Raw genomic sequence first — 27,297 nt, 5'->3', positions numbered from 1 at the left:
GTCGCTCTGCCTTTGATTAGCAGTGCAGGCAGAATGTGTCTTGGAGCTGTGCCACGAACAAGAGAACTTTGGTCTGGAGGCACAGCCTGACTGATAAAACAGAATACAAACCTGCTCAGTCCAAACAGTTTTTATCTCCAGGTTTTTCCCTTTGCTGGCTTTAAATAATAAAACATGTTTTAGTTAAAAAAGAGACATTTATTTGTAATATCACTGTTCTAAAACGTACAACACAATTTAAAGCAAAGGACCCCTTGGAGGTCTGTGGTCACTAAAAACACTGTAAACAACAATATTTAATTTAACATAGCAATGAAACCTATTTTTTGGCACAAATCACAATACCATGGAAGCACGCATGCACAGAAATAGTAAATAAAATACAGTACGTTGACTAAAAATGATACTGACCGTTTTGTTAATGTTATTGCAGTTACACAGCTGCTAGACCTAATGAGGAAGTTACATATAAACACGCCAATAGCAATGAGAGAAACACACACACCTCTGATCCTGGTTCAGTGGTAAGTTTAAAGCGATTTAAGTACTAATAATACATTTAGTCAAAGTTGTCCTAATGCGTTGAGCTGTCACTTCTGTGTGCAAGACAGATCCTGGATCAGTGTACTGGGCCTGTAAATTGCAAACAGCGAGCAGAGTCTACTCATCAGGCTTTCTTTTGGGCTTCTTTGGGTTGCGTGAGCGACTCTTGGCCTTGCACAAGGGGCAGATGGGAGCATTGCGATGAATCTGCTGGTGGCATGACAGGCAAGCCTGCAGGGGGAAACACAGGAGCTTAGGTCCAAGGTCCAGGGGTCATTTTCACAAGACCGTTATGGTTGTTTGTTTACATGACAAAAGCATGTTTTTAAAGACAAAAAAGGTCATTGTCACAGGTAATTACAGATGTCATTGTTATGTAAACATACCTTTAGGCTGGATTACACAGAGCGTCTAAGTGCCCAATTCAAGTGTAATACCCATATCTGATATCACTGTTAAAACATTAAAGGCCTACTGAAACCCACTACTACCGACCACACAGTCTGATAGTTTATATATCAATGATGAAATATTAACATTGCAACACATGCCAATACGGCCTTTTAAGTTTACTAAATTGCAATTTTAAATATCCGGTAAAGGCAGGGCTTTTTTATTAGCGACCAAAAGTTGCGAACTTTATCGTCGATGTTCTCTACTGTTACTGGACAGCAACAATACCTACACTGTGGAAAACTGCAACCATCATCCCAGTACCGAAGAAATCCAGACCCACAGAACGCAACCATTACCGCCCCATAGCCTTCACATCCATAATTATGAAGTGCCTGGAGAAACTGCTGCTTTATATCATCCTTCCAGTTGTCACCCCACACCTGGACCCCCTCCAATTTGCCTACAGAGCCAGGAGGGGCACAGAGGATGCTGTGGCCTGCCTGCTGCATCTCCTCCTTCAGCACCTGGACTCCCCAGGCAACTTTGCCAGGATACTCTTTGTGGACTTCAGCTCCGCCTTCAACTCCCTACAGAAGCATCTACTGATCCGGAAACTACACCAGCTCAACATCCCCCCTCAGCTGATCCACCTCACCCACAACTTCCTCACTGACCGACTGCAAGCAGTAAGGGTGGGCTCAAACACATCCACGATGCTTACCATCAACACCGGGGTCCCACAGGGTTGTGTGTTGAGCCCTTTCCTGTACACACTCTACACCAATGACTGCCGTAATATTTCACCCACCACAACATACTTAAAATACTCACATGACACAGCCATTCTCGCACTCCTCTCCAACAGTCAATCCATCCTGGACTATCATAACACAGTCAAACATTTTACAGTCGTGCACAGCCAGTTATCTGGAAATCAATGTCAATAAAACAGAAGAAATAGGGTTCAACCCCCCCTCACCTCAGCACCCCATCATCATAAACACACAAACAGTTAAAACAGTTGACACTTTTAAATACCTGGGCGTAACTTTGGACAATAAACTCACCTTTGATCAGCACACCACGGACATTCAAAAAAGAAGTCAACAAAGACTGTCAGCCATCAGGAAACTTAAAGGACTATACGTTGCACCTCATCTCCTGTTATTACTTTACCAAAGCATTGTTCAAACCATCCTTCTGTATTGTTCCACATGTTTTTTCACCATGCTTTCTGTAACCAACCGGACCAAACTCACACGCATTACAAACATCGCAGTTAAAATCATCGGCCTACCCACACCCAACATTTCAGATTTAAACCACAGGTCCATCACTCGACTGGCAAACACAATAGTCCAGGATATCAGTCACCCACTAGACAAATACATAATCCCACTACCATCAGGGCGCAGGTACAGAAACATCAAATTCCGGAAGGCCCGCCTCAGGAAAAGCCTTTATCCCTGCAGCAATAGCAGCCCTTAACAGCAGGCCCGGCTGACCCGTCTGATAAAGCCTGTAAATGTGTCGGTCATGTATGATGTATTTTTGTTATTTTTATTTTGAGATGTGTAATGTCTATTTGTTTAAATGTACGACAGTGAAAATGAATTTCCCCAACGGGGACCAATAAACCTAAATTTAAATCTAATCTAAATCTACTAAATCCTTTCAGCAAAAATATGTCAATATCGCGAAATGATCAAGTATGACACATAGAATGGACCTGCTATTTCCATTTAAATAAGAAAATCTCATTTCAGTAGGCCTTTAAACAACCTTTGTTACTCTTGTTAACTTAATTTAATTTTCGCAACTGCTGGTAGTGATCTTGAGAGCACCAACTTTGACCCCAATGTGACATCAGAGTAAAATAATGTATAATAACCACCCTTATTTCCACAATAATGTGCATTTGCTTAAGAATTGATGCGGTTATTATTAAAATATGTATTTTTTTTATATTGCCTTTTCTGAATGTATTCCTTGCCTTGGTTCTGCTTTGCAAACCGGTGGTTGAGAACTTCCAAATTCGGATCTACAGGTTTCAACAAGTCACATCCCTCCATCCATCCAATCCATCTTCTAACACGTGTCCCTCTCGGGGTCGTGTGAGGGCTGCAGCCTATCCCAGCAGCAATCGGGCGGAAGGCAGTGTATGCCCTGGACAGATTGGCAACCTCATCGCAGGGCAAACTAAGATAGACAACTTTAGCACACACTAGGGATAATTTAGTGTTGCCAAATAGCCTATCCCCAGGTGCATGTCTTTGGAGGTGGGAGGAAGCTGGGGAACCAGGAGAGAACCCGCGCAGTCAAGGGAGGAACATGCACACTCCCCAAGCCCAGCAATTGAACCCAGGACCTTCTCGCTGTGAGGTATGAGCTCTAACCACTGCGCTATTGTAAGATTTGGGACTTTTAAAGACCATGGTTAATACAGTTTAAGACTTTTTCAAATACATTAAGGAAAATCAGAGGACCAGAATAAATTCTAACTACTGTATATTAATTAATTCCCTGCTCTTTCACGTTGGAAAACAACATGCTTAACCTAGTTAAAAACGCTAAAAGACACATTATTGTAAATTAATAATTGTTTGGGGAAATTATTGGCAAACATTGTAACGGCCATTTTTCTAATTTTCCATTGAATTCCAAAGCCTTCATGCCCAATGTTCCAAAGTGTTCTTGCAAAAGGTGCAGTGTGCTTCATATTGAGTGTTTTCACATAACAACAACAACCGGAAAGCCGGCCATGGTGGAGGATAAAGCACAACAATATATTTTGTGTGAAAAGGCATCTCTGCTAAAAACTGAATGGTCAACTTTTGCAGTGTTTTCAGCTGTGAGAATTAAGCAAACAGAGAAAAAACATCTAGAGTAGCATCCATTGACCATTGTTCTGTTAACAGGGAGCGCAGAGAGAACAATTGTCTTAAATGGAAAGGGCGATAATGATTGCAAGGCTCAAACTGAATATTAATAGGAAGAATGTGGGTAACATTCATACTTGCTGAGTTCATTTTGTATCTGTTAAGTATCTCAGTTGAGTACTTTTTTGTGAATGGTTGGCATATACATTGCTAATAAACAAAAAATAATAATTACTTAAGTTACAGTTAAATTTAAAGTACCAATGATTGTCGCACACACACCAGATGTGGTGAAATGTGTACTCTGCATTTGACCAATCCCCTTGATCACCCCCTGGGAAGTGAGGGGAGCAGTGGGCAGCAGCGGTGCCGCGCCCGGGAATCATTTATGGTGAGTTAACCCCCAATTCCATCCCTTGATGCTGAGTACCAAGCAGGGAGGCAATGGGTCCCATTTTAATAGTCTGTGGTATGACTCGGCCGGGGTTTGAACTCACAACCGACCAATCTCAGGGCGGACACTCTAACCACTAGGCCACTGAGTAGGTAAGCACGACAAGATAACATTCACATATCTTCTTAGCTTCTAGGTCCTCACCCAAACACAAACTGATTGTAAGCAGACAACCTTTATAGCTTTTAATGTCCGCTGTTGCTGTATAAGGCTCAAATAAAACCCTAGGTTGTTTACAATGTCTAAGAATCTGACCTAAAATGATGAGAATAATAGAGGATTACTTTTTATAAGGCATACTGCTGCAAGGGCCTTATTTTCCTGTGTGTTGAAGTGAAAAAAGGTGCCTAACTGCATGGATTCTGCTTGCGTAAAATTCTCTCGCACAACTTCTCTTTATCCAAGATGCGCACTATGGGTGGAGCAACCCTTAAATAAGGGCAATCTCAGTCATATCTACCTTTCCATGTTTTCTCCCATTACCAATAGAGTGGAAAAACAAGTTGCCTCTACAGTATATTGAACTATTGTTATATATTGCTGAAGTATGACAACGAAAGACTTCCAAAGTTTGAGAGTAAATAGATATGATCAAAATAGTATTAATCTCAAGGAGATTCCAGAGCCTTTTTAGAGATAATGAGGAAGCCAGTCACGTCATCGCATGACGTAGGGTTCGGAACCACAGATCCCTTCATCACCAACAACAATGCAAATCATGCAGACTTTGTGAGAGCCAACAACGATTACTTTGGGAAAAATTATGTTTCAGAAACGTATTATTGTTGATTCTGAATACAAGGAGGATGATCTACAAGTTTTAGAAGCTCTGCTAAAACAGATCCAGCTTTAGTGAAACACTAAGCATCATGCAGCAGTCTTGCTAAGTGCTAAACAAGAAATACAAACTACAAACATAATTAAACGATAGCTTACTGTACAATGTCTGCTCTTACTGCGGGACAACTGATAGGATGTCCATATCTTCCCGTTTAGATGAAGAAAATAACCATGATGCACACAAAGGTTTAACAAGTAAAAGTCTCCCACTGTCTTTGGGTGTGTGTGTTTGTCTCCATCTCCATGTATGAATGGAAGGTCACAGATGAACAACTTCTAGATTAATGGCTAAATCCTCCTAATATCCAAATGAGGGGCATAATTTATAATCTAGAATTACTTTAACGAGCCAAGACGCGACAATGCAGGAGCAGCAGGACATCGCGGACAGCTCACAGTAAGGCAGCAGAAGGCTACTTAGCTGTGGGTTATCAAACCGACGCTAAAAATTGTTTTTCTGTGTTAGCGTTTATAATAATATTGCTAACATTTGGTTAATATTCAGGTCACGATATGTATAGAGGGTAATGTTGGCGGGTTTTGGATGGTTATTTGTGAGGGTTTTGTGGGCGGAATTGAGAGCCTCCATTGATTAAATTATTTGCGGAATTTTTATGTATTTATTTACTTACAGAATGCATTAAAAAAAAGAAAAACATTTGTTCATGTCTTATTTAGGGATTGTGAATAATAGACAGCAAATCTCTCTCTTAATGTTTGGCGTATTTCCAGTATGACTGAACTGATACTATGGTCAGCGTGCAGAAGTGTTACTAAAAGGACGTGGATCTATGTAAAATATCGAAGACTGGATCTGTGCAAAATATTCAAAATGGCGGGACTGAATTTGTGGCATTTTGTGATGTTTAGACGGTGTTTTCACATTCTTTGCGAATTGTAAATTCAATTGGATATGGTTTAATATGGTTCAATTGATACAATGAAACACAATAAAGCATATAAAGTTAACTTATTTTTACACTCTACTGGTACTTTAGGTAATTAAATTCTTATGCGCTTCTGATCCTGCAATAAGTCTAGCGCCCCGAGAAAGTGAAACATTGTATTGCACATGAAGTTTGGGTACCGTGTCCACCACACATAATAAATGATACAAGAAAATTCCAGAAAACCATCAAATTTATTCTAAACGTGTAAAGAGGAGACAACTATAAACCTCTATTGAGTTGAGGATAAAAGGACCATAATGCCACTCTAAATTCACTATTAAAAAAATCAAAATGTGCATTGTTTACTCATGAATACAACCACAGCAGAAGGGGACCATGCGTATATCAGTCATGTTTGGACATCCTGGTACTAACGGAGGGAACAGCGATTTCATCTGGAACGTGATTATTGAACAATGGGACGATTTACATCTAGCAGTTGATTTTTTGACAGTCAATATAAAACTGTTATGCTCCCTGGTGCATAACACGCAAACAAACAGCTGTAAAGCCACTCTGATACGTCACTCTTGACAACACAAATAACAACAGGGTGGTTCTAAGTAAAACAAATCTTAATTTACAGATTACTAATTACATCCCGCCAGGAATAAGACACTGTTGTAGCATTTATACACACTACATCACCATGGTAACACTTGTTCACATGACAAGCACTCCCGGTATTCGTACTTACCATCTTACACGAATAACTTTGCATTGCTGTGTGCTTTCATAATCACCGCTTGTAGCTAAACTCTGTTTTAACATACCGTTGCGAGCGTACAAATCACTTGAAATTTTGTGTTCATTAAAATCTGACCGGGCTGTAAAGCTACATAATTAGTTCCATTTTGTAGTTATAAGTAGTGCCCTCAGGAGTGTAAACATTTAAAAGCGAGCCTGAAGTCAATGTATTTGTTTAAAATAAACAACGTTAATATATTTTAAAGACCTTTCTAGGTCATTTTTAAGGCTTTTTATGAGATTTTGATATAATTTAAGACATTTTAGGGCTTTAAATTCCAATTATTGGACTCTGTCAGTATTCTGTAATTATAGAGGAACACACAAACCCGTTGTTCCTAAAATCACAATTATTGAAATTCACCAATCTGTACTTTCAAACAGCTAAAATCGCGCACAAAGCCAATCATGTTTTTCAAAGCCAACAATTTTTTTCAACACGAGACGAGATATACGACCTAAGGAAAAAGTTTCATTTAAAACATCTGCACAGATGCACAACACTAAAAACATTTGGCATATCCGTATGTGCCGTTAAATTATGGAACTTATTGAAAGAACTCAAACAATGTACTAATATAAGCCAGTTTAAGGAACAGTACAAGCAGATGGTGTTTACGAGGTATAACAGTGCTGACCATTATCTAGTACTTAATTGATGAAAATGGCATTATCAGTTAATCAATTGCGTTAATTATGTCTTCTTTACACATTCGTTAGAAATGTCCTGTGTTTGTAAAAATAATTGGAGCAAAAAAAAAAGTGTGCTCCATAAACATACATTAACACCAGACAAGAAAAGTGCTGTCATCTTTGAGATCTGATGCAAATCATGCAATAAACCATATCGGAGAAACCAGATGAAAATACAGCCCCGGCGGGGAAAAAAAAAAACATCACAAAGAATGTGAGACTAAGATAGTTGGAAGCTTCACCAGAAGAGAAAAACAAACATCAGAACAAAAAAATCTGCCATAACAGACCATTGCAGAAGGAACAACCACATCATGGACGAGGGGAAAGTCATCCCATCAGAGAGCAATAAATTCAAAAGATGGATCAAAGAGGTCGTAAAAATAAGAAGGCATGGGACCTGCAACATCAACAGGGACAAGGAGGATTACATGATCCCTCACACCTGGGACACCATTTTTACTACTGAAACAAAGGTGGAGAACGGACACGGCAGGGTCAAGGGAGCTTTGAGTTTTCCGGCCAGGCCAGCTGTTTTTAGACACCAGGAAGCAGTGACAGCTCCAATGAAAGTTGAAGTCACAACAAAAACTATCAGCAGGGAAGAAAACTTATTCGCTTAAATATTTGTGTCTGAACAAAAGAAATCTCAAACTAATATTTTTAATATTCTTGTAAAAGCGTTCTACACATTAATTTCACTCGTAATAGTTTTAAAGTAGGTATATATCATGCAAAGAAAATAAACAAACTATTTAGTTATCCTGCTACCCTGCTATACTATCGCTTATTTTTATGTACACACTATTTTCTAACAGGGGTTTGGAGCATAATATTATTTTTACAGCTTTTTAATATATAATTGTTCAATGTATAACAGTTTTAAGGTTGTTTTGAAGGAAATTTGTAAGAGTTATCCATGGACAACTGATGAAACCATTTTAGGTTACTTCCAGTGCATTTTAAGCAATGCTAATCAACCCATACATAAATAATATACATTTTACGGACAGTAAAATGTAGACAAGATGTTCTCCAATATAATCTTGTACGCATATTCCTGTTTAAATAAACGACTACCTTTGCATACAATGTTACTTTAGATAAGTAATTAGCAGAGGTGGATAGAGTAGCCAGAAATTGTACTCAAGTAAGAGTACTGTTACTATAGAGATTTATTACTCAAGTAAAAGTAAGGAGTAGTCACCCAAACATTTACTTGAGTAAAAGTAAAAAGTATGTTGTGAAAAAACTACTCAAGTACTGAGTAACTGATGAGTAACCTGTTTAATGATTACGGCAATAAATAATGCACAAAAACATAAAAATAGCAACGAGCAAATTCAGAGCCAGGAATATCTCTTAAGCAACTAAAACAATAATATTTATTAAATAATATTACATTAAAATAAAAAAAAAAAAAGGCACATTGAGCCCCAATAACTTGACAGCACCATTGGCTCAGTAGACATTCACTGATTGATTGATTGATTGAAACTTGTATTAGTAGATTGTACAGTACAGTATATATTCCGTACAATTGACCACTAAATGGTAACACCCCAAAAAGATTTTTAAAGTTAATCAATTACTTAATAAATGACCAAGTCGAGGTGATCTACCTCATATATACATATACATACACACACATAGCATATATATATACACATACATATATATATATACACATACATATATATATATATATATATACATATGTATATATGTATATATACATACATACATACATTTATATATACAGTATATAATTTATATTTATTTATTTTGCTATTTTTGTTCACATTTTGAAGGTGTTTTAATGAATATACATGCATGTTTTTGATTGATACTTTTATTAGTACATAGCACAGTTCAGTACATATTCCGTACAATTGACCACTAAATGGTAACACCCGAATAAGTTTTTCAACTTGTTTAAGTCGGGGTCCACGTTAATCAATTCATGGTAATTTAACATATAGATTCCTATCTTTTCATGAAGACAGGAATATAAGTTGGTGTATTACCTGATTCTGATGACTTGCATTGATTGGAATCTGACAGTATAGTGCTGTAACGTCCACGTTTTCAAATGGAGGAGAAAAAAAAGTTCCTCCTTTCTGTCCAATACCACATAAAACTCGTTGGTTTTTGGCATCTTATTAGTCCAGCTTCCATATTCGTTTTTATACACTTTACAAGAAATAAAATGGCGGCAAACTCCGTAGTTTGCTAGCTTGTATGCTCTGGCTTTCGAAGACTCTTATTTTGTTAGCGCAGGTGCAATGGAGCGGCACTTTTATTGTGAAGACAGGAACTGTGCGATCGGTTGAAATAAAAAGTGTCTTTTTTCCTTTACACTTTTGATTGATTGATTGAAACTTTTATTAATAGATTGCACAGTACAGTACATATTCCGTACAATTGACCACTAAATGGTAACACCACAATACATTTTTCAACTTGCTCAAATCGGGTTTACGTGTGACGGTCATGTGACCGCCTGGCTCTGTTTGATTGGTCCAACGTCACCAGTGACTGCATGTGATTGGTGAAATGCAGGCATGCGTAGATCCTACTTTGAAGCTCTGTCATAAACCAAAATAAACATTAATAGATCGATTAAAAAAAAGTAGTGAGTAGCAAGCTGAATGTAGATAAATGAAGCGGAGTAAAAGTAGCGTTTCTTCTCTATAAATATACTCAAGTAAAAGTAAAAGTATGTTGCATAAAAACTACTCTTAGAAGTACAATTTATCCCAAAAGTTACTCAAGTAGATGTAACGGAGTAAATGCAGCGCGTTACTACCCACCCCTGGTAATTAGTAGGAGTGTGAATCTTTGGGCACCTAACGATTCAATCCAATTCCCAGGGTGACGATTTGATTCAAAATTGATTATTGATTCAATACAAATTTATACTCTCTCTCTATATTATATTATATTATATATATATATATATATATATATATATATATACATACATATGTATAAAAATAAAATTTGACTTGACTTAACTTCCCAGTAGTAGTAATAGTTGCCCCGTGTGTGTCCGTGCATGTGTGTACTTGATAGTTGTGGTGAATTTGACAACTATTCTATGTTGAGTATTGACTTCCGGCCTTTTTTAATAACAAAGTCAAGCTTTTTTCTGGTCATTGCTTGCCCTATTAAATAAATTCAGTAAAACAAAGATAAAGTGTCTACGGCCATCCTTGTTGGCCAAATCTGTGGTTTGTTTTTGTCTTTACAACTGAAAATCTTTGACTGAGTAAGCAAAACAATCATAATTTTGTCACTTGCACTTTGAAGTGTACATTGCCATTATGGACGAGCATGCAAAATACATCTTATTATAGCTCAAACTTATTTACTATTGTGGCTAATTAAAATCTTTAAAAACATGTTTTACTTACAATTTAATGAAGGGAATCAGAGTGAGTCCTCCTTGACACAACCAAAATAGCTCAAAAGAAGCTGAAACATACACAACTAAATTAAGGGTAAATGGGTTATACTTTTAAAGCGCTTTTCTACCTGTAAGGTACTCAAAGCGCTTTGAAACTATTTTCAATTTCACCCATTCACACACAAATTCACACACTGATAGCGGGAACTGCCATGCAAGGCTCTAACCACGACCCAACAGGAGCAAGAGTAAAGTGTCTTGCCCAAGGACACAACGGAAGTGACTAGGACGGCGGAAAATGGAATCCGACCTGGAACCCTCAAGTTGCAGGCAAGGTCGATTTACCATCCAAGCATGCCGCCCCCACTAAAGTGTCCTTGAGTACCGTACAAGGCACTACATAAATCGTTATTATTGTTATTAACTCAGCCTTTAAAGCACACACTCATGATACCTTCATAGGTGGAGGTTGCTGTCTGAAGGTGGCTGTCTGGCGGGCATCTTGCTTCCGGGAAACCTGAAGCTGCTGTGCCGCAGCTGCAGCGGCAGCAAGGGATTCTGGGATAGCGGGCTCATGTGGCTCCTTCTGCCATTCTGCTTTTTGCTTCTCAAAGTAACTGTTGAAGATAAAGACAAGAATGAGAGAGGGGCCGTGTGTGAGTTTCATTTGCAGCAGAGCACAAAGCCTGTGCCATGAAGCATTACAATTCAACACAAAAAAAAGAAGCTCCTGAATGCTTTTTAAAATATTTGTGTATGTAAAACTCAAAGTTTAGGATAGTCATAGTATGAGTGTTTATCTGAGTGCATGTGAGATTGTCTTTATGTGTGGGTGGGAAGGGTTGGGAAAGAAATGTGGCCTTGGTTTTTATGCCTGACTGGTCCATTTCCCCCCCCCCTAAAAAGAAAAGTGAGATACTATTTCATTATGCACTCCAGTTTCTCTCAGAATAGGTTTGTGAGGGGAGTGTGCATCCATTAAAGAACAAATTTAATGGCTCAGCTTTTTTTGTAACCCCAACATAAATGTAGCACATACGGTACTAAAGCACATTATTAACACATCCTAATATTCCATGGCGGCTAATGCAAGTACATTTTTATCCATGTTGATATTTCTGACTGATTTTCTTTTACTGCAAGCTACTTTTGTGCTCTCTTGTGGGGTTTCTGAAAATGTACCCAACACCCAACAGGCCTACGAGGTGTGATTTAATTTCCTTTATTTGAAAGTTGCTCCATCACACCTCATATACAATAACAGCAGGCACTTACTGAAAGGTAAAAAAGTGACTATACAAATGATTTATCTCACAATTTAAAGTGCCCCAGATAACAGCCAAAACCAAGATTTGAGCCTAAAATTTGTGAAGCTGTAGTGCTAACCACAATAAAAGTATATATGTAGATCATCACAGTCAACACTTCCATTGAACCTGGCACACATATGGGTCAAATTAGAAACACTTGATAATGATTCCACGATTCCCAGCAGGTCCTTTTTTGTTAACCAAACATATTCATGCTGAAATACTGTAAACTACAATGATTGCTCACCGTTAAGTTATTAAAACATTAATTAGGATGACAAAGGGAAGGAGGGGTCCCTTACAAGGTTTCTCATTGTTCCCATTGGGTTGAGTTTTTTTCTTGACCTGATGTGGGATCAAAGCCGGGGATGTTGTAGTTTGTGCAGCCCTTTGAGGTATTTGTGATTAACGGCTATAGAAATAAACTTTGATTGATTGATTAGTGCAGCCTTTCTTAACCACAGTGTTACGCTGCGAGCTAGAGGGCCACGGAAAAAAAAAAGTTTCTCAGCTGTGGCCCATAGTAATGTATGTAATACACTTTTACACTACTTGTGGCAGTAACAATAAGATGAAATAAACAGAAGTCATTGAAAAGTTTCTTAAAGGGGAACTGCACTTTTTTTTTTTTTATTTTGTTTATCATTGACAATCATTAGAAGAGACAAGAATACATGTTTTTTTTTTGGCTTTTAACAATGATAAATAAAAACTCTTGGAAGATGTGGCTCATGGGTGTCATCGTTGTAGCAATCAAACCCCCTTAATTGCATACACACTGCAAGTATATATAATATAGAAACAGACTTATTCATAACAATATGTACAATATTTACCCTATTTTGTTTATTTTAATTATTGCCGGAAATAATTCTTCAGCGCATGTATATTCGTTTCCATAGCAACGCACTTCCAACTTACGGCAACAACTGTGTGTCCTACTTCCAGAAACAAAGACGTATGTGTCTTCTAATCATGGCAGATTCGGTAACAAAAAACAAAGATGACTATTTTTGGACAAATGAGGATTCACAACCTTATCTTTTTTAATCTGAATTTATGGAGGAAAAATTACGGCTTCTAGAAGTCAGCACGAAAAAAGAGTGAAACGTTGGATCAGATGGAAGTCGAGGGAGTGAGGTCAAAGTGACTCGAAGTAGCAAAATATGGAATTTGAAGCCTTGCTATTTCGGCATAGATGGAGTGCTTAACCAAATAAACCGGAAAAAACGTTCCTGGTCAGCTGGACCAAACAGACAAACAGTTCAACGTGTGAGTCACACGTTTTATTCATCATGATACACACAGCACGTCATGCATGTATAATAACAGACAGTATATGCTTTCTGGCTAGAGGTGTACAAACAAAACCTTATATACGGGCTAATACTTTACAGATACTGTAATATGATTGTTCATTTTTTTCAGTCAGTACAGAGTGTTGTCTTAAAGGCCTACTGAAACCCACTACTACCGACCACGCAGTCTGATAGTTTATATATCAATGATAAAATCTAAACATTGCAACACATGCCAATACGGCCGGTTTAGTTTACTAAATTGCTATTTTAAATTTAGCGTTGATGACGCGTGCGCGTGACGTCACGCATTGCAGAGGACATTTTGTTCCAGCACCGTTCCCAGCGATAAGTCGTCTGTTTCCATCGCATAATTCCACAGTATTACGGACATCTGTGTTGCTGAATCTTTTGCAATTTATTCAATGAATAATAGAGACAGCTAAGAAGAAAGCTGTAGGTGGGAAGCGGTGTATTGCGGCCGCCTTTAGCAACACAAACACAGCCGGTGAAGCTTTACTATGGAACAGAGCGGACAAGGGAACATGGTTGGATTGGACCACACACACAAAGTACAGAGTATTATGCAGCGATCATTTTGAAAGATCGGGTTTCGAACAGGGTCCCTTGCGAAGGGCAGAGATGAGCATCGCCACCACCCGTCGACTGGTGCTGAAGAAAGGTGCGGGGCCGACCTTCAGGTTGTACAGGTATGACCATATAATCTCACTAAAACACTAGTAACACAATAAGCAGATAAGGGATTTTCCAGAATTATCCTAGTAAATTTGTCTAATAACATCTGAATCGCTCCCATTGTATAGTCTTTTTTTTTTCTAGTCCTTCACTCTCACTTTCCTCATCCACGAATCTTTCATCCTTGCTCAAATTAATAGGGAAATCGTCGCGTTCGCTGCTGGTGGCCATGATTGTAAACAATGTTCAGATGTGAGGAGCTCCACAACCCGTAACGTCACGCGTATATCGTCTGCTACTTCCGGTACAGGCAAGGCTTTTTTAGCAGCACCAAAAGTTGCGAACTTTATCGTCGATGTTCTCTACTAAATCTTTTCAGCAAAAATATGGCAATATCGCAAAATGATCAAGTATGACACATAGAATGGACCTGCTATCCCCGTTTACATAAGAAAATCTCATTGTGTGGACACAGCTGCTAGCTTAACTCTTTTTGAAGCTATCATATACGGCTAATACCATAGCACATCGATGTGTTACTATGCTAGAAAAAGAGTTCCTCAGCGTTCAAGCTTAGGATAACAATGTTGCTACAGCTTGGTTATTATACAGGTTACGGAATGTAAATGAAGTATTGTAGATGGTTTTTGAATGCATTTTCACAATTTCAAAGTGATTAAAAGGTAGAATTGATTGCTCTCATTAGTTTAATTGCTAGCCATCAAGAACAAGCCAATTTTACATGTTAGAACGCAAAAATAAACGTTTTGTCTCGTCTCTCATTAAGATTAATTATGGGCAAAAGTCGAATAAAAAGTGCAGTTCCCCTTTAATTGCAAAAATTCTGACTAAAGTGGGGAAGTGAAGGCATTTCTACAATTTCAAAGTGTTTTAGAGGTAGAATTGATTGCTCCCATTCGCTTCATTGCTTGCCACCACCAACAAACCGATTTTTACATGTTAGAACGCAAAAAAAAACCCAATATTGTCTTGTCTCTCATTAAGATTAATGATGGGCAAAGGTCTAATAAGAGGTGTAGTTCCCCTTTAATTGCAAAAATTATGACTAAAGTCGGGAAGCCGTATTATTTTTGCATTTAAACTTTATTGACAGTTTGTCTAAGAAGCATATATTATTATTACTATTATTAATATTAGTATATATTAATTATTTAGTTAGAATTAATGTACTTTAGCACAGCGTAATTGTATGTAAATGTATCCTGATAAACTGCAAGGATAAGCATTGGATAGACTTTTTTTTATTTGTTTATCCCACAATGAGGAAATTACATTGTTGCAGTGCAGGTTTTTACATACAGTAACAGAAGTAAAACGTAATTAAAAACATAAAAACAGTAAACAACACTACATATTGCTCACTTATATGTATAGTCACAAAAATAAAATACAAAACCCACTAACATCCGTATTGAAACCATGAAAAAAAAACATAGTAACGCCTACATTAGTGCATATGTGTGTGTGTGTGTTAGGGCTGGGCTGAGATAGATTTCAGGTCGATTACGGTATTAAGCTGTGAGCATACGTTAACTATCAAACATGGCGGAACAGCCAATCGGAGTCAACCTTTTACCGCCCCACTTCCGGTTACAAGTTACGCAGAAGTAAATCGATAAATAGATATAAACCAAAGGAAAGAACTTGGAGGTAAACGCGCAGATGAGGGCAGCAAAATAAATACCTTAACTTGGGAGTTATCTAGGGCCCTATGATTTACGTGTCATTGAAAACACGGAATCCAAGAATTGTTCACTAAAAACATAATCCACTATTAAATGAAAAAAGTTGCATATATTGGCATAACGTGACTGAGATGCTGACATTGTGAGCAAAAAAGGAAATCATGTTTATGGACACTGTGCACCTGACAAACACTTCCCTCCATGGAACCTGGCAGGCCCGGGGCAAGCACGCTGGCCAGCAGCCCTACACTGTTCTCGGGCCATCTCTGTGTCTGCCTTTGGGACACGCAGCCACCTCAAACTTTGAAACTAACTCCAAAATACAGAGCCGAACAGTTTCCAAAATAGTTCTATATGTCAGGTGCAAGTCCGCCTTAATGCACGGGCTTACCTAAGCTGAAGCCCATGGGCCGCGCCCAATAAGGGTGTTGAGGTTGGAGTGGGGAGGGCTCCACCTTAGGATAAGTTGGCCCTTGTCAGGTGATATGTTTTCTTTGGCAAATTTAACGACGACTTGTCGTCCAAAAGCTGTGTGGGAAAAAGAAATGCTACCACTGTCAAGTAGTGGTCGCGATTTTCATTCTTTAATGATAAATTCATGATAACTTTACAGCTTCTAAATTAATTTCCCAAACGGGGACCAAAAAACTATATCTATAGAATAGAAATCTCATAATGTAGATGGACTGATGCATCTTTGTGCGTGCTTTCTTTTATTTGAAAGCATGTTAACTGAAATTGATTGATACATTGTAATGTTACTGTGATTTTTAAATGTATTTCCTTAATTATTTATTCAGTATGTTAATGAAATGTTAAAGTAATCCATAGTGTATGTGGGTTTTAGTACAGATGCTTTAAAACTTGCAGGTTATAAACAATGTGTAAAATCGCAATAGTAATCAAGATCAAATGATATGAAAATAAAAATGGTGATCTTTTTTTTGCTGAATAGCCCAGCCGTGCATGTATGTGTACAGTATACTAACTCCAGCGAGAGCTTCTCCTCTTCTTCGTTCAGATTAGGGAGTCTGTGTAGACCCAAGGTCATCCTCAGTGCATCGACGTGCTCCTTCAAAGGTTTGTACTCATCATGCAGGCGCCGGGTTGTTTCTAGCAACTTGTTTAGGTCGTTCTCAGATTGCTTGATGGTGCTTTCCATCTGTGGATGTACAACAAACAACCCTAATTTAAGACAATAATAACAAGAAAATTAATTATTTGAAAATGTGACTGTGACGCATTGCCTCTATCTAATTACAATGTTTTTCCGCCACAAACAAATTCGGACCGCCACTTATAGATTTGGCGCTACCAGTTAAGAATTTTCCAAGTTAATGCAAAACTCTTATTCTGAGTTAGAGCATGACAATGAATTGATTAACGTGGACCACGACTTAAACAAGTTGAAAAACTTATTCGGGTGTTACCATTTAGTGGTCAATTGTACGGAATATGTACTGAACTGTGCAATCTACTAATAAAAGTATCAATCAATCAATCAAACAAAAATACATGTGGCTACCTGGTTAAAGAGCAGTTGAAATACAAAACAATATATAGAACATGTTACAAGTATATTAGAAGCATTAATGATGTCTCCTAAACCCAGGCAAATATAAAAAAAGTTTTCTGTTTGCGTTTTAAAACATTAAAACAATTCAAGTTATTTTCTCCTCTTGCTAGAATATATGTATGCCCATATGAGTTTCACCATTACCCTGTTTCCTTAACAGAATGCTTTGCATCTATCCCTGTAAGTTGTGGCATTGTTTGAAGCTAGAGATAAAAAAAAACCAAACGTGTCAGTTTGTGTTTTTTTCAGATTCAGAATAAGATAGTTCCTCATTAATGTTTGTGGAAACGGTGCAGCTTTCAATGTGCATGTAAACAAGCTGTCTCCATATAAACTACAAAGTGTTGTTTTTTTCTTACAAAAGAACAGATGACATTTCAATTCCAGGAGGAAAATAGGGCTTACTTTTATTAAGCTTTTGATCAAATAAAAGTAATCTTTTTTTGAATTACTTCTGTCATTTTTACTTTTTGAGGAAAGGGTAAGAATTTTAAATCTAATATTTCATTAACCAAAGTATGTGCCAATGTCTTATTGATGTTCTGATATCAGCCATAATGCCAGTTATTTTTATTTAGTTAATAGCATCCGACTGCTAAATGAGCTATTATGGCTAACCTGCGGATGCTAATTTCAGACTACAGTGTACATATGTGTATATATAAGTATTTATGCTATAATTATTTATAGTATTTTTACATCTGCATATGAGATCTACACATTGAGTTTATTTTATTAGATGACAGAATAATTAAAAAAAACTTGTACTAAGGATGGGCAGTACAGCGGTATTAGTTATTACCGATATATTTTACAAAGATATATATATTTGATACGATACCACCATACAAGTATCTTTTCATGTGCCTTTCTTATAGCTGTTTGCCGCAAAGCATTCTCTTTGGCTCATTCCCGCCCCTTGCGTGTTTACATTGGCTTTCCTGATGCACAACGCCGAAACAACAAAACTTTTGAAAAATATTAGTGGCTCCGTTAGTGCCTACAACTTTAGTTACACATACACCAATTTGCTTGAGAACCTATTTCTCTCCTTGTAGCGGCTTTATCACTAATCTCATTTGCTTATGTTGTTCAGTTCTATTAGCGACATAGCAGAGCAGTTGGTGATAGCTACTCTCTGCTGCTTGGTGTGTCAAATGTTTAGCAACTTACTCCTCGTTTTAAAAGTGACTCTCCCCATTGCCCGTGCAGACCAACCTAGTGCAGCAGCTGGGTGGCTGAAGAGTAGTTTCAAACTGAACAGCCAGTGGCCTTCATTGCAGTGAGCGAAAAGAAGCTCCATCTATTCCCGGGCAAAAGCGTGAGGCTACAAACCCTATATTAATGAACACAATTAACAAAAATCTGCTTTGGATAGGTTAATCAAAAGTTAATGACCTACTCAGTGGTCTAGTGGTTAGAGTGTCTGCCCTGAGATTGGTAGGTTGTGAGTTCAAACCCCAGCCGAGTCATACCAAAGACTATAAAAAATGGCACCAATTACCTCCCTTCTTGGCACTCACCGTCAAGGGTTGGAATTGGGGGTTAAATCACCAAAATAATTCCCGGGCGTGGCACTGCTGCTGCCCACTGCTCACCTCACCTCCCAGGGGGTGATCAAGGGGATGGGTCAAATGCACAGTACAAATTTCACCACACCTGGATGGTTAGATGATACGACATAGTAACGGCTAACTAATTACTATATAAGAATAAGCAACACTATACGTTACTACTTATAATAAAAAAGTAATCTAAACACTGGTTATCTAGCCATAAAACACTTAAGCAACCTTAAGTACTTCACACGTTTTGTTTTAGGATACCGATAGATATCATATATTGCCATTCGGCCTGAAAATACCAGGATATCAGTTTTGGTCCATATCGTCCAACCCTACCTTGTACGTGTTTCTTTCAGATACCTAACTTAAGTAGTTTGTGTCTCTTATTAAGCATATTTGAATATGTAAATTAGAGCAACCCTGCACCACATAACAAGTGTAGTGACTGTAGTCCTATGAGAAACTCTGGATGTCATTAGTTGTTTTTGACTCTGATGAAAGTAAATTAAAGATTGCACTTGCTAACCGATGCTGCAATGAGGATGCTCCTCTATAATTGCGGCATAGACCTCACCACATTTATATCTGCATGGATGAGCCGCAGCTCCTCCACATGCGCCATCTTCTCTTGCAGGAGAAGATCCATCTCTTGCTTGTACTCTTTTAAATGCTTCTCCTCAGACTCCAGAGCCTCAAACTCAATCTTGAGGCGAGACTTGATCTTCTGCATCTGGACTGTTTTGTTCCTGTTGAAACATAAAGAGGACACATTCAGTTGATGAAAGAAAGCCAAAATAAAAAATGTAAATACTTTTGGAGCGGAAACACCCCCGACAACCTTAAGTACACATAAGACAAGAGCCATATCAAAAACAAAGCACAGTGATAATGACACTCTGTATTAATTCAACAGCACATTTATCATAATGGCTGCAGGTTGCAGTAATATTGATCTGCAATGCATCTCAGTGATATAATATTTTAATATATTTCTTTTTTGGTGGCATGACGTAAGTTGTTACGTTGATTTATTTAGAATGAACTTACGATCGATCGATAGATAGATCTTTACTGATTCCCTCAGGATTGTTCCTTCAGGAAAATTTTTATTCCAGCAGCAGTGTACAGAGTTGAGATCAATTTAAAAAGTAAAAAGTAAATAATGGGGGTATGAATGGAAACAAAATAGAAAACTACTACAATAAGAATAAAAATAAAAAGCAACATGGGAATACAAATAAAACAGTAAAATAAGAATATAACAAAAGAAATTAGGCAGTAGTGACCATGTTATGAAAAAGTATCGCACTGTTATTGTTTTGCATCCCCTGTCATCCTAGTACCCCCCTCCCCCCTCCCCAGAGAGGAGTTGTACAGTCTATGGCATGTGGGACAAAGGAGTTTTTAAGTTACCGTATTTTTCGGACTATAAGTCGCAGTTTTTTTCATAGTTTGACCAGGGGTGCGACTTATACTCAGGAGCGACTTATGTGTGAAATTAACACATTACCGTAACTTATCAAATAATATTATTTAGCTCATTCACGTAAGAGACTAGACATATAATATTTCATGGGATTTAGCGATTAGGAGTGACAGATTGTTTGGTAAACGTATAGCATGTTCCAAATGTTACAGTTATTTGAACGATTCTTACCATAATATGTTACGTTAACATACCAGGCACTTTCTCAGTTGGTTATTTATGCGTCATACAATGTACTCTTATGCTGTTGTTCACTTTTATTTATTTATTATTAAAATAGATTATTTAAATTGCCTTTGAAATTTAAATTGCCTTTGAAATGTATATTCTTCTCCTCTCTGAGCTGCTACCTTACCGTGGTAGAGGAGTTTGCGTGTCCCAATGATCCTAGGAGCTATGTTGTCTGGGGGTTTTCATGCCCCCTGGTAGGGTCTCCCAAGACAAACAGGTCCTAGGTGAGTGATCAGACAAAGAGCAGCTCAAAGACTTCTATGGAATTACAACGAAATGAACCCAGATTTCCCTCGCCCGGACGTGGGTCACCGGGGCCCCGCTCTGGAGCCAGGCCCGGAGTTGGGGCACGATGGCGAGCGCCTGGTGGTCGGGCCTGTTCCCATGGGGCCCGGCCGGGCACAGCCCGAAGAGGCAACGTGGGTCATCCCTCCAATGGGCTCACCACTCATAGGAGGGGCCATAGAGGTCGGGTGCATTGTGAGCTGGGCGGCAGCCGAAGGCAGGGCACTTGGCGGTCCGATCCTCGGCTACAGAAGCTAGCTCTTGGGACGTGGAACGTCACCTCACTGGGGGGGAAGGAGCCTGAGCTAGTGCGCGAGGTAGAGAAGTTCCGGCTGGATATAGTCGGACTCACCTCGACGCACAGCAAGGGCTCTGGAACCAGTTCTCTCGAGAGGGACTGGACCCTCTTCCACTCTGGCGTTGCCGGCAGTGAGAGGCGACGGGCTGGGGTGGCAATTCTGGTTGCCCCCCGGCTCAAAGCCTGTACGTTTGAGTTCAACCCAGTGGACGAGAGGGTAGCTTCCCTTCGCCTTCGGGTGGGGGGACGGGTCCTGACTGTTGTTTGTGCTTACGCACCAAACAGCAGTTCAGAATACCCACCCTTTTGGGGTACACTCGAGGGAGTACTGGAAAGTGCTCCTCCGGGTGATTCCCTTGTCCTACTGGGAGACTTCAACGCTCATGTTGGCAACGACAGTGAAACCTGGAGAGGCGTGATTGGGAAGAATGGTCGCCCGGATCTAAACCCGAGTGGTGTTTTGTTATTGGACTTTTGTGCTCGTCACAGTTTGTCGATAACAAACACCATGTTCAAACATAAGGGTGTCCATATGTGCACTTGGCACCAGGACACCCTAGGCCGCAGTTCCATGATCGACTTTGTAGTTGTGTCATCGGATTTGCGGCCTTATGTTTTGGACACTCGGGTGAAGAGAGGGGCGGAGCTTTCTACCGATCACCACCTGGTGGTGAGTTGGCTGCGATGGTGGGGGAGGATGCCGGACAGACCTGGCAGGCCCAAGCGCATTGTGAGGGTCTGCTGGGAACGTCTGGCAGAGTCTCCTGTCAGAGAGAGTTTCAATTCACACCTCCGGGAGAACTTTGAACATGTCACGAGGGAGGTGCGGGACATTGAGTCCGAGTGGACCATGTTCCGAACCTCTATTGTCGAGGCGGCTGATTGGAGCTGTGGCCGCAAAGTTGTTGGTGCCTGTCGTGGCGGTAATCCCAGAACCCGTTGGTGGACACCAGCAGTGAGGGATGCCGTCAAGCTGAAGAAGGAGTCCTATCGGGTTCTTTTGGCTCATAGGACTCCGGAGGCAGTGGACGGGTACCGACGGGCCAAGCGGTGTGCAGCTTTAGCGGTCGCGGAGGCAAAAACTCGGACATGGGAAGAGTTCGGGGAAGCCATGGAAAACGACTTCCGGACGGCTTCGAAGCGATTCTGGACCACCATACAGCGCCTCAGGAAGGGGAAGCAGTGCACTATCAACACTGTGTATGGTGCGGATGGTGTTCTGCTGACTTCGACTGCGGATGTTGTGGATCGGTGGAGGGAATACTTCGAAGACCTCCTCAATCCCACCAACACGTCTTTCTTTGAGGAAGCGGTGCCTGGGGAATCTGTAGTGGACTCTCCTATTTCTGGGGCTGAGGTCGCTGAGGTAGTTAAAAAGCTCCTCGGCGGCAAGGCCCCGGGGGTGGATGAGATCCGCCCGGAGTTCCTTAAGGCTCTGGATGCTGTGGGGCTGTCTTGGTTGACAAGACTCTGCAGCATAGCGTGGACATCGGGGGTGGTACCTCTGGATTGGCAGACCGGGGTGGTGGTCCCTCTCTTTAAGAAGGGGGACCGGAGGGTGTGTTCCAACTATCGTGGGATCACACTCCTCAGCCTTCCCGGTAAGGTTTATTCAGGTGTACTGGAGAGGAGGCTTCGCCGGATAGTCGAACCTCGGATTCAGGAGGAACAGTGTGGTTTTCGTCCTGGTCGTGGAACTGTGGACCAGCTCTATACTCTCGGCAGGGTTCTTGAGGGTGCATGGGAGTTTGCCCAACCAGTCTACATGTGCTTTGTGGACTTGGAGAAGGCATTCGACCGTGTCCCTCGGGAAGTCCTGTGGGGAGTGCTCAGAGAGTATGGGGTATCGGAATGTCTTATTGTGGCAGTCCGCTCCCTGTATGAGCAGTGTCAGAGCTTGGTCCGCATTGCTGGCAGTAAGTCGGACACGTTTCCAGTGAAGGTTGGACTCCGCCAAGGCTGCCCTTTGTCACCGATTCTGTTCATAACTTTTATGGACAGAATTTCTAGGCGCAGTCAAGGCGTTGAGGGGTTCCGGTTTGGTGGCCACGGGATTAGGTCTCTGCTTTTTGCAGATGATGTAGTCCTGATGGCTTCATCTGGCCGGGATCTTCAGCTCTCACTGGATCGGTTCGCAGCCGAGTGTGAAGCGACCGGAATGAGAATCAGCACCTCCAAGTCCGAGTCCATGGTTCTCGCCCGGAAAAGGGTGGAGTGCCATCTCCGGGTTGGGGAGGAGACCCTGCCCCAAGTGGAGGAGTTCAAGTACCTAGGAGTCTTGTTCACGAGTGGGGGAAGAGTGGATCGTGAGATCGACAGGCGGATCGGTGCGGCGTCTTCAGTAATGCGGACGTTGTATCGATCCGTTGTGGTGAAGAAGGAGCTGAGCCGGAAGGCAAAGCTCTCAATTTACCGGTCGATCTACGTTCCCATCCTCACCTATGGTCATGAGCTTTGGGTCATGACCGAAAGGATAAGATCTCGGGTACAAGCGGCCGAAATGAGTTTCCTCCGCCGGGTGGCGGGGCTCTCCCTTAGAGATAGGGTGAGAAGCTCTGCCATCCGGGAGGAGCTCAACGTAAAGCCGCTGCTCCTCCACATCGAGAGGAGCCAGATGAGGTGGTTCGGGCATCTGGTCAGGATGCCACCCGAACGCCTCCCTAGGGATGTGTTTAGGGCACGTCCAGCTGGTAGGAGGCCACGGGGAAGACCCAGGACACGTTGGAAAGACTATGTCTCCCGGCTGGCCTGGGAACGCCTCGGGATCCCCCGGGAAGAGCTAGACGAAGTGGCTGGAGATAGGGAAGTCTGGGCTTCCCTGCTTAGGCTGCTGCCCCTGCGACCCGACCTCGGATAAGCGGAAGATGATGGATGGATGGATGGATGTATATTCTTCGTGTTGGGGTTTATCAAATACATTTCCTCCAAAAATGCGACTTATATATGGTTTTTTTCCTTCTTTATTATGCATTTTCGGCAGGTGCCACTTTTACTCCGGAGCGACTTATACTCCGAAAAATACGGTAGTTAGTTATAGTTTTTAAAAGGAAAAGAAAGAAACATCCATCCATCCATCATATTCTGCTTATCCGAGGTCATAGCTTAAAAAATCCTACCCCCTTTCTCCTTGCACTTTATAGTAGTTATCTCCTTCCATACCCCGCAGTTCACTGCTGCAAAGCACATATTACTAAAATGAAACACACATCAGTCAAGACCTATTTTTGAATAATAGCAATCAGATTTTGGCATGTCACCCAAGGATATCCTACCAAAAGCATCAGCCTAACCTAAACCCAAGTGTACAAAACACATTATAGTAAAAGCACAGTAGTTACATTAGAGATGAGAACACGTTTACGACGTTGAATGATCAGTGGTTTAAAAGAAACTGTCAGATAATTACCCATCTTAGCCACAGCTTTGTTTTGCAGCTCACATCTGGAATTTACACATCTGGGATGCGAACAAGCGTATGGTTAATGGCTCGTACCATGAACATATCTGCTACGACCTTTGTGTACTATTATGTATTTGCATGAAAAGCTTGCTGATGAAAAGTAGGCTTTAAACTACTAGCTAAACAGCTTGGAAGACGAGCTCAGAAAGCTAATGTTAGCTGGCGTTAGCTAGCAGGGTAACAAAGCAGCCAGTAGGGAGCTCATCAATGGGTTGCATTCACTGACCTTTCCCCCCCAACACCCGGCGTGTTTTATTTAAACTCATTTACCCAGCCTTACCGGACTTCCAAGATGTTTTCTAATTTGCACATAATTTCTTGTTCGTCCGTCATTGTGAAGAAATCCCAGACGTCGTCTCCCAGTTGGCTGCTGTCTTGTTGGCCGGTGATCTCCTTGTTGATGTGGAAAAAAACAATAGTCGGCGTGACCGCGCACAGTGGCGCGTTCCCGCAAGGTGAAGCTGTATGGCTACTTGTGACGTGTGCTACGTCCCGGAAGTACAATAGTTTCAACCAGAGGTACCGAGACTTTTTTCTCAGCAGGGCCTCATACATTTATATGTAAGTATGTGGGAGCCACTTTGAGACATTTTGTACATTTAAAGGCCTACTGAAATTAGATTTTCTTATTTAAACGGGGATAGCAGGTCCATTCTATGTGTCATACTTGATCATTTTGCGATATTGCCATATTGTTGCTGAAAGGATTTAATAGAGAATATCGACGATAAAGTTCCCAACTTTTGGTCGCTATTAAAAAAGCCTTGCTTTTACCGGAAGGAGCAGACGATGTGAGCGTGACGTCACGGGTTGTAGGGCTCCTCACATCCTCACATTGTTTATAATTATAGCCTCCAGCAGCAAGAGCTATTCGGACCGAGAAAGCGACGATTTCCCCATTCATTTGAGCGAGGATGAAAGATTTTTGGATGAGGAAAGTTAGAGTGAAGCACTAAAAAAAAAGAAAAAGAAAGAAAAAGCGACGGCTCCAGGCGGTGGCAGTGGGAGCGTTTCAGATGTAATTAGATACATTTACTAGGATAATTCTGGAAAATCCCTTATATGCTTATTGTTTTAATAGTGTTTAAGGGAGATTATAATGTCATACCTGAAAGTTGGATGGCTGCGGTGAACACCAGTGTCTCTGAGAGAAGCCAAGGAGCCAAGATCACAGCTGCCTTTTTGAGCTACAGGAGGAGGTCGCATAATCCACTGAAGTCTCCAGTAAGAGCCGACTTAATACCATAATTTTTCCATCTAAAAACTTGCTGGTTGACGTAGAGAAACATGTTCGCTTGACCGCTCTGTGTTAAAGCTTCACAACAAACAAAGAAACACCGGCTGTGTTTCGGTTTCTAAAGGCAGCTGCAATCCACCGCTTTCCACCAACAGCATTGTTCTTTATAGTCTCCATTATTAATTGAACAAATTGCAAAAGATTCAGCAACACTGATGTCCAAAATACCGTGTAATTATGCGATGAAAATAACGTCACAATCATGCGTTAACATAAGCGTCATTTTCAACAAGATACCTCGCAGGAAATTTAAAACTGCAATTTAGTAAAGTAAAAAGGCCGTATTGGCATGTGTTGCAATGTTAATATTTCATCATTGATATATAAACTATCAGACTGCGTGGTCGGTAGTAGTGGGTTTCGGTAGGCCTTTAAGATACTCGAAACAATACACTGTAGGTCTTTCAATACATGCTAAATCAAACCTGGGCAAATTAAGGCCCTGGGGCCACATGCAGCCCGTTGAGCTTTTCAATCTAGCCTGCCGGAAATTCCCAAATATTTTTTTTAGATCTTTAAGATGGAAAGTATAACTGCCATTATGATGTGCAGTGATGTTTTTTAACGACCGTAAGTCTTGAACTGTACAAAGTATTTCAATGGTTGGAGTCTGCGCTTATGGATGATATACCAGTTACTATGGTAATCTAATTAGTTACTCCATCCATCCATTTTCTACCGCTTATTCCCTTTTGGGGTCGCGGGGGGCGCTGGCGCCTATCTCAGCTACAATCAGGCGGAAGGCGGGGTACACCCTGGAGAAGTCGCCACCTCATTGAAGGGCCAACACAGATAGACAGACAACATTCACACTCACATTCACACACTAGGGCCAATTTAGTGTTGCCAATCAACCTATCCCCAGGTGCATGTCTTTGGAATTGGGAGGGAACCCACGCATTCACGGGGAGGACATGCAAACTCCACACAAAAAGATCCAGAGCCTGGGATTGAACCCAGGACTGCAGGACCTTCGTATTAATACTTCAACAAAATATAAATGTAAGTTTATAAACTGTGAAAAATAATGCAACAATGCAATATTCAGTGTTGACAGCTAAATTTTTGTGGACATGTTCCATAAATATTGATTTTAAAGATTTATTTTTTTGTGGAAAAAAATGTTTACAATTAAGTTCATGAATCCAGATGGATCTCTATTACAATCCCCAAAGAGG

General features: G+C 40.5%; 2 protein-coding genes across 3 annotated transcripts in view; one reads left to right on the top strand and one right to left on the bottom strand.

The window, feature by feature from the left end:
• Positions 1-177: 177 nt before the first annotated feature.
• On the bottom strand, positions 178-25,307 carry zc4h2 (zinc finger, C4H2 domain containing). The gene is made up of 5 exons (XM_061901731.1): positions 25,103-25,307; positions 19,637-19,808; positions 16,911-17,083; positions 11,366-11,528; positions 178-774 (listed from the first exon to the last, which is right to left on the bottom strand). Exons 1-5 carry the CDS (start codon positions 25,153-25,155, stop codon positions 661-663), a joined length of 675 nt encoding a protein of 224 aa, XP_061757715.1. The 5' UTR covers positions 25,156-25,307; the 3' UTR covers positions 178-660.
• Positions 25,270-27,297, top strand: part of LOC133553483 (moesin-like) — a 34,999-nt gene continuing 32,971 nt past the window's right edge. Inside the window, exon 1 of one of the 2 annotated variants that reach the window (XM_061901730.1) lies at positions 25,270-25,383. The gene's annotated coding sequence lies outside the window, so the exon portion shown is untranslated. The remainder of the gene's footprint in view (positions 25,384-27,297) is intronic. The other variant, XM_061901728.1, reaches the window with a different exon arrangement.

Source organism: Nerophis ophidion, linkage group LG05 (genome assembly GCF_033978795.1).
Source record: "Nerophis ophidion isolate RoL-2023_Sa linkage group LG05, RoL_Noph_v1.0, whole genome shotgun sequence".
Lineage (NCBI taxonomy): Eukaryota > Metazoa > Chordata > Actinopteri > Syngnathiformes > Syngnathidae > Nerophis > Nerophis ophidion.
The sequence above is the reverse complement of the archived record's forward strand: the minus strand, read 5'-3'. Positions and strand labels throughout refer to the sequence as shown.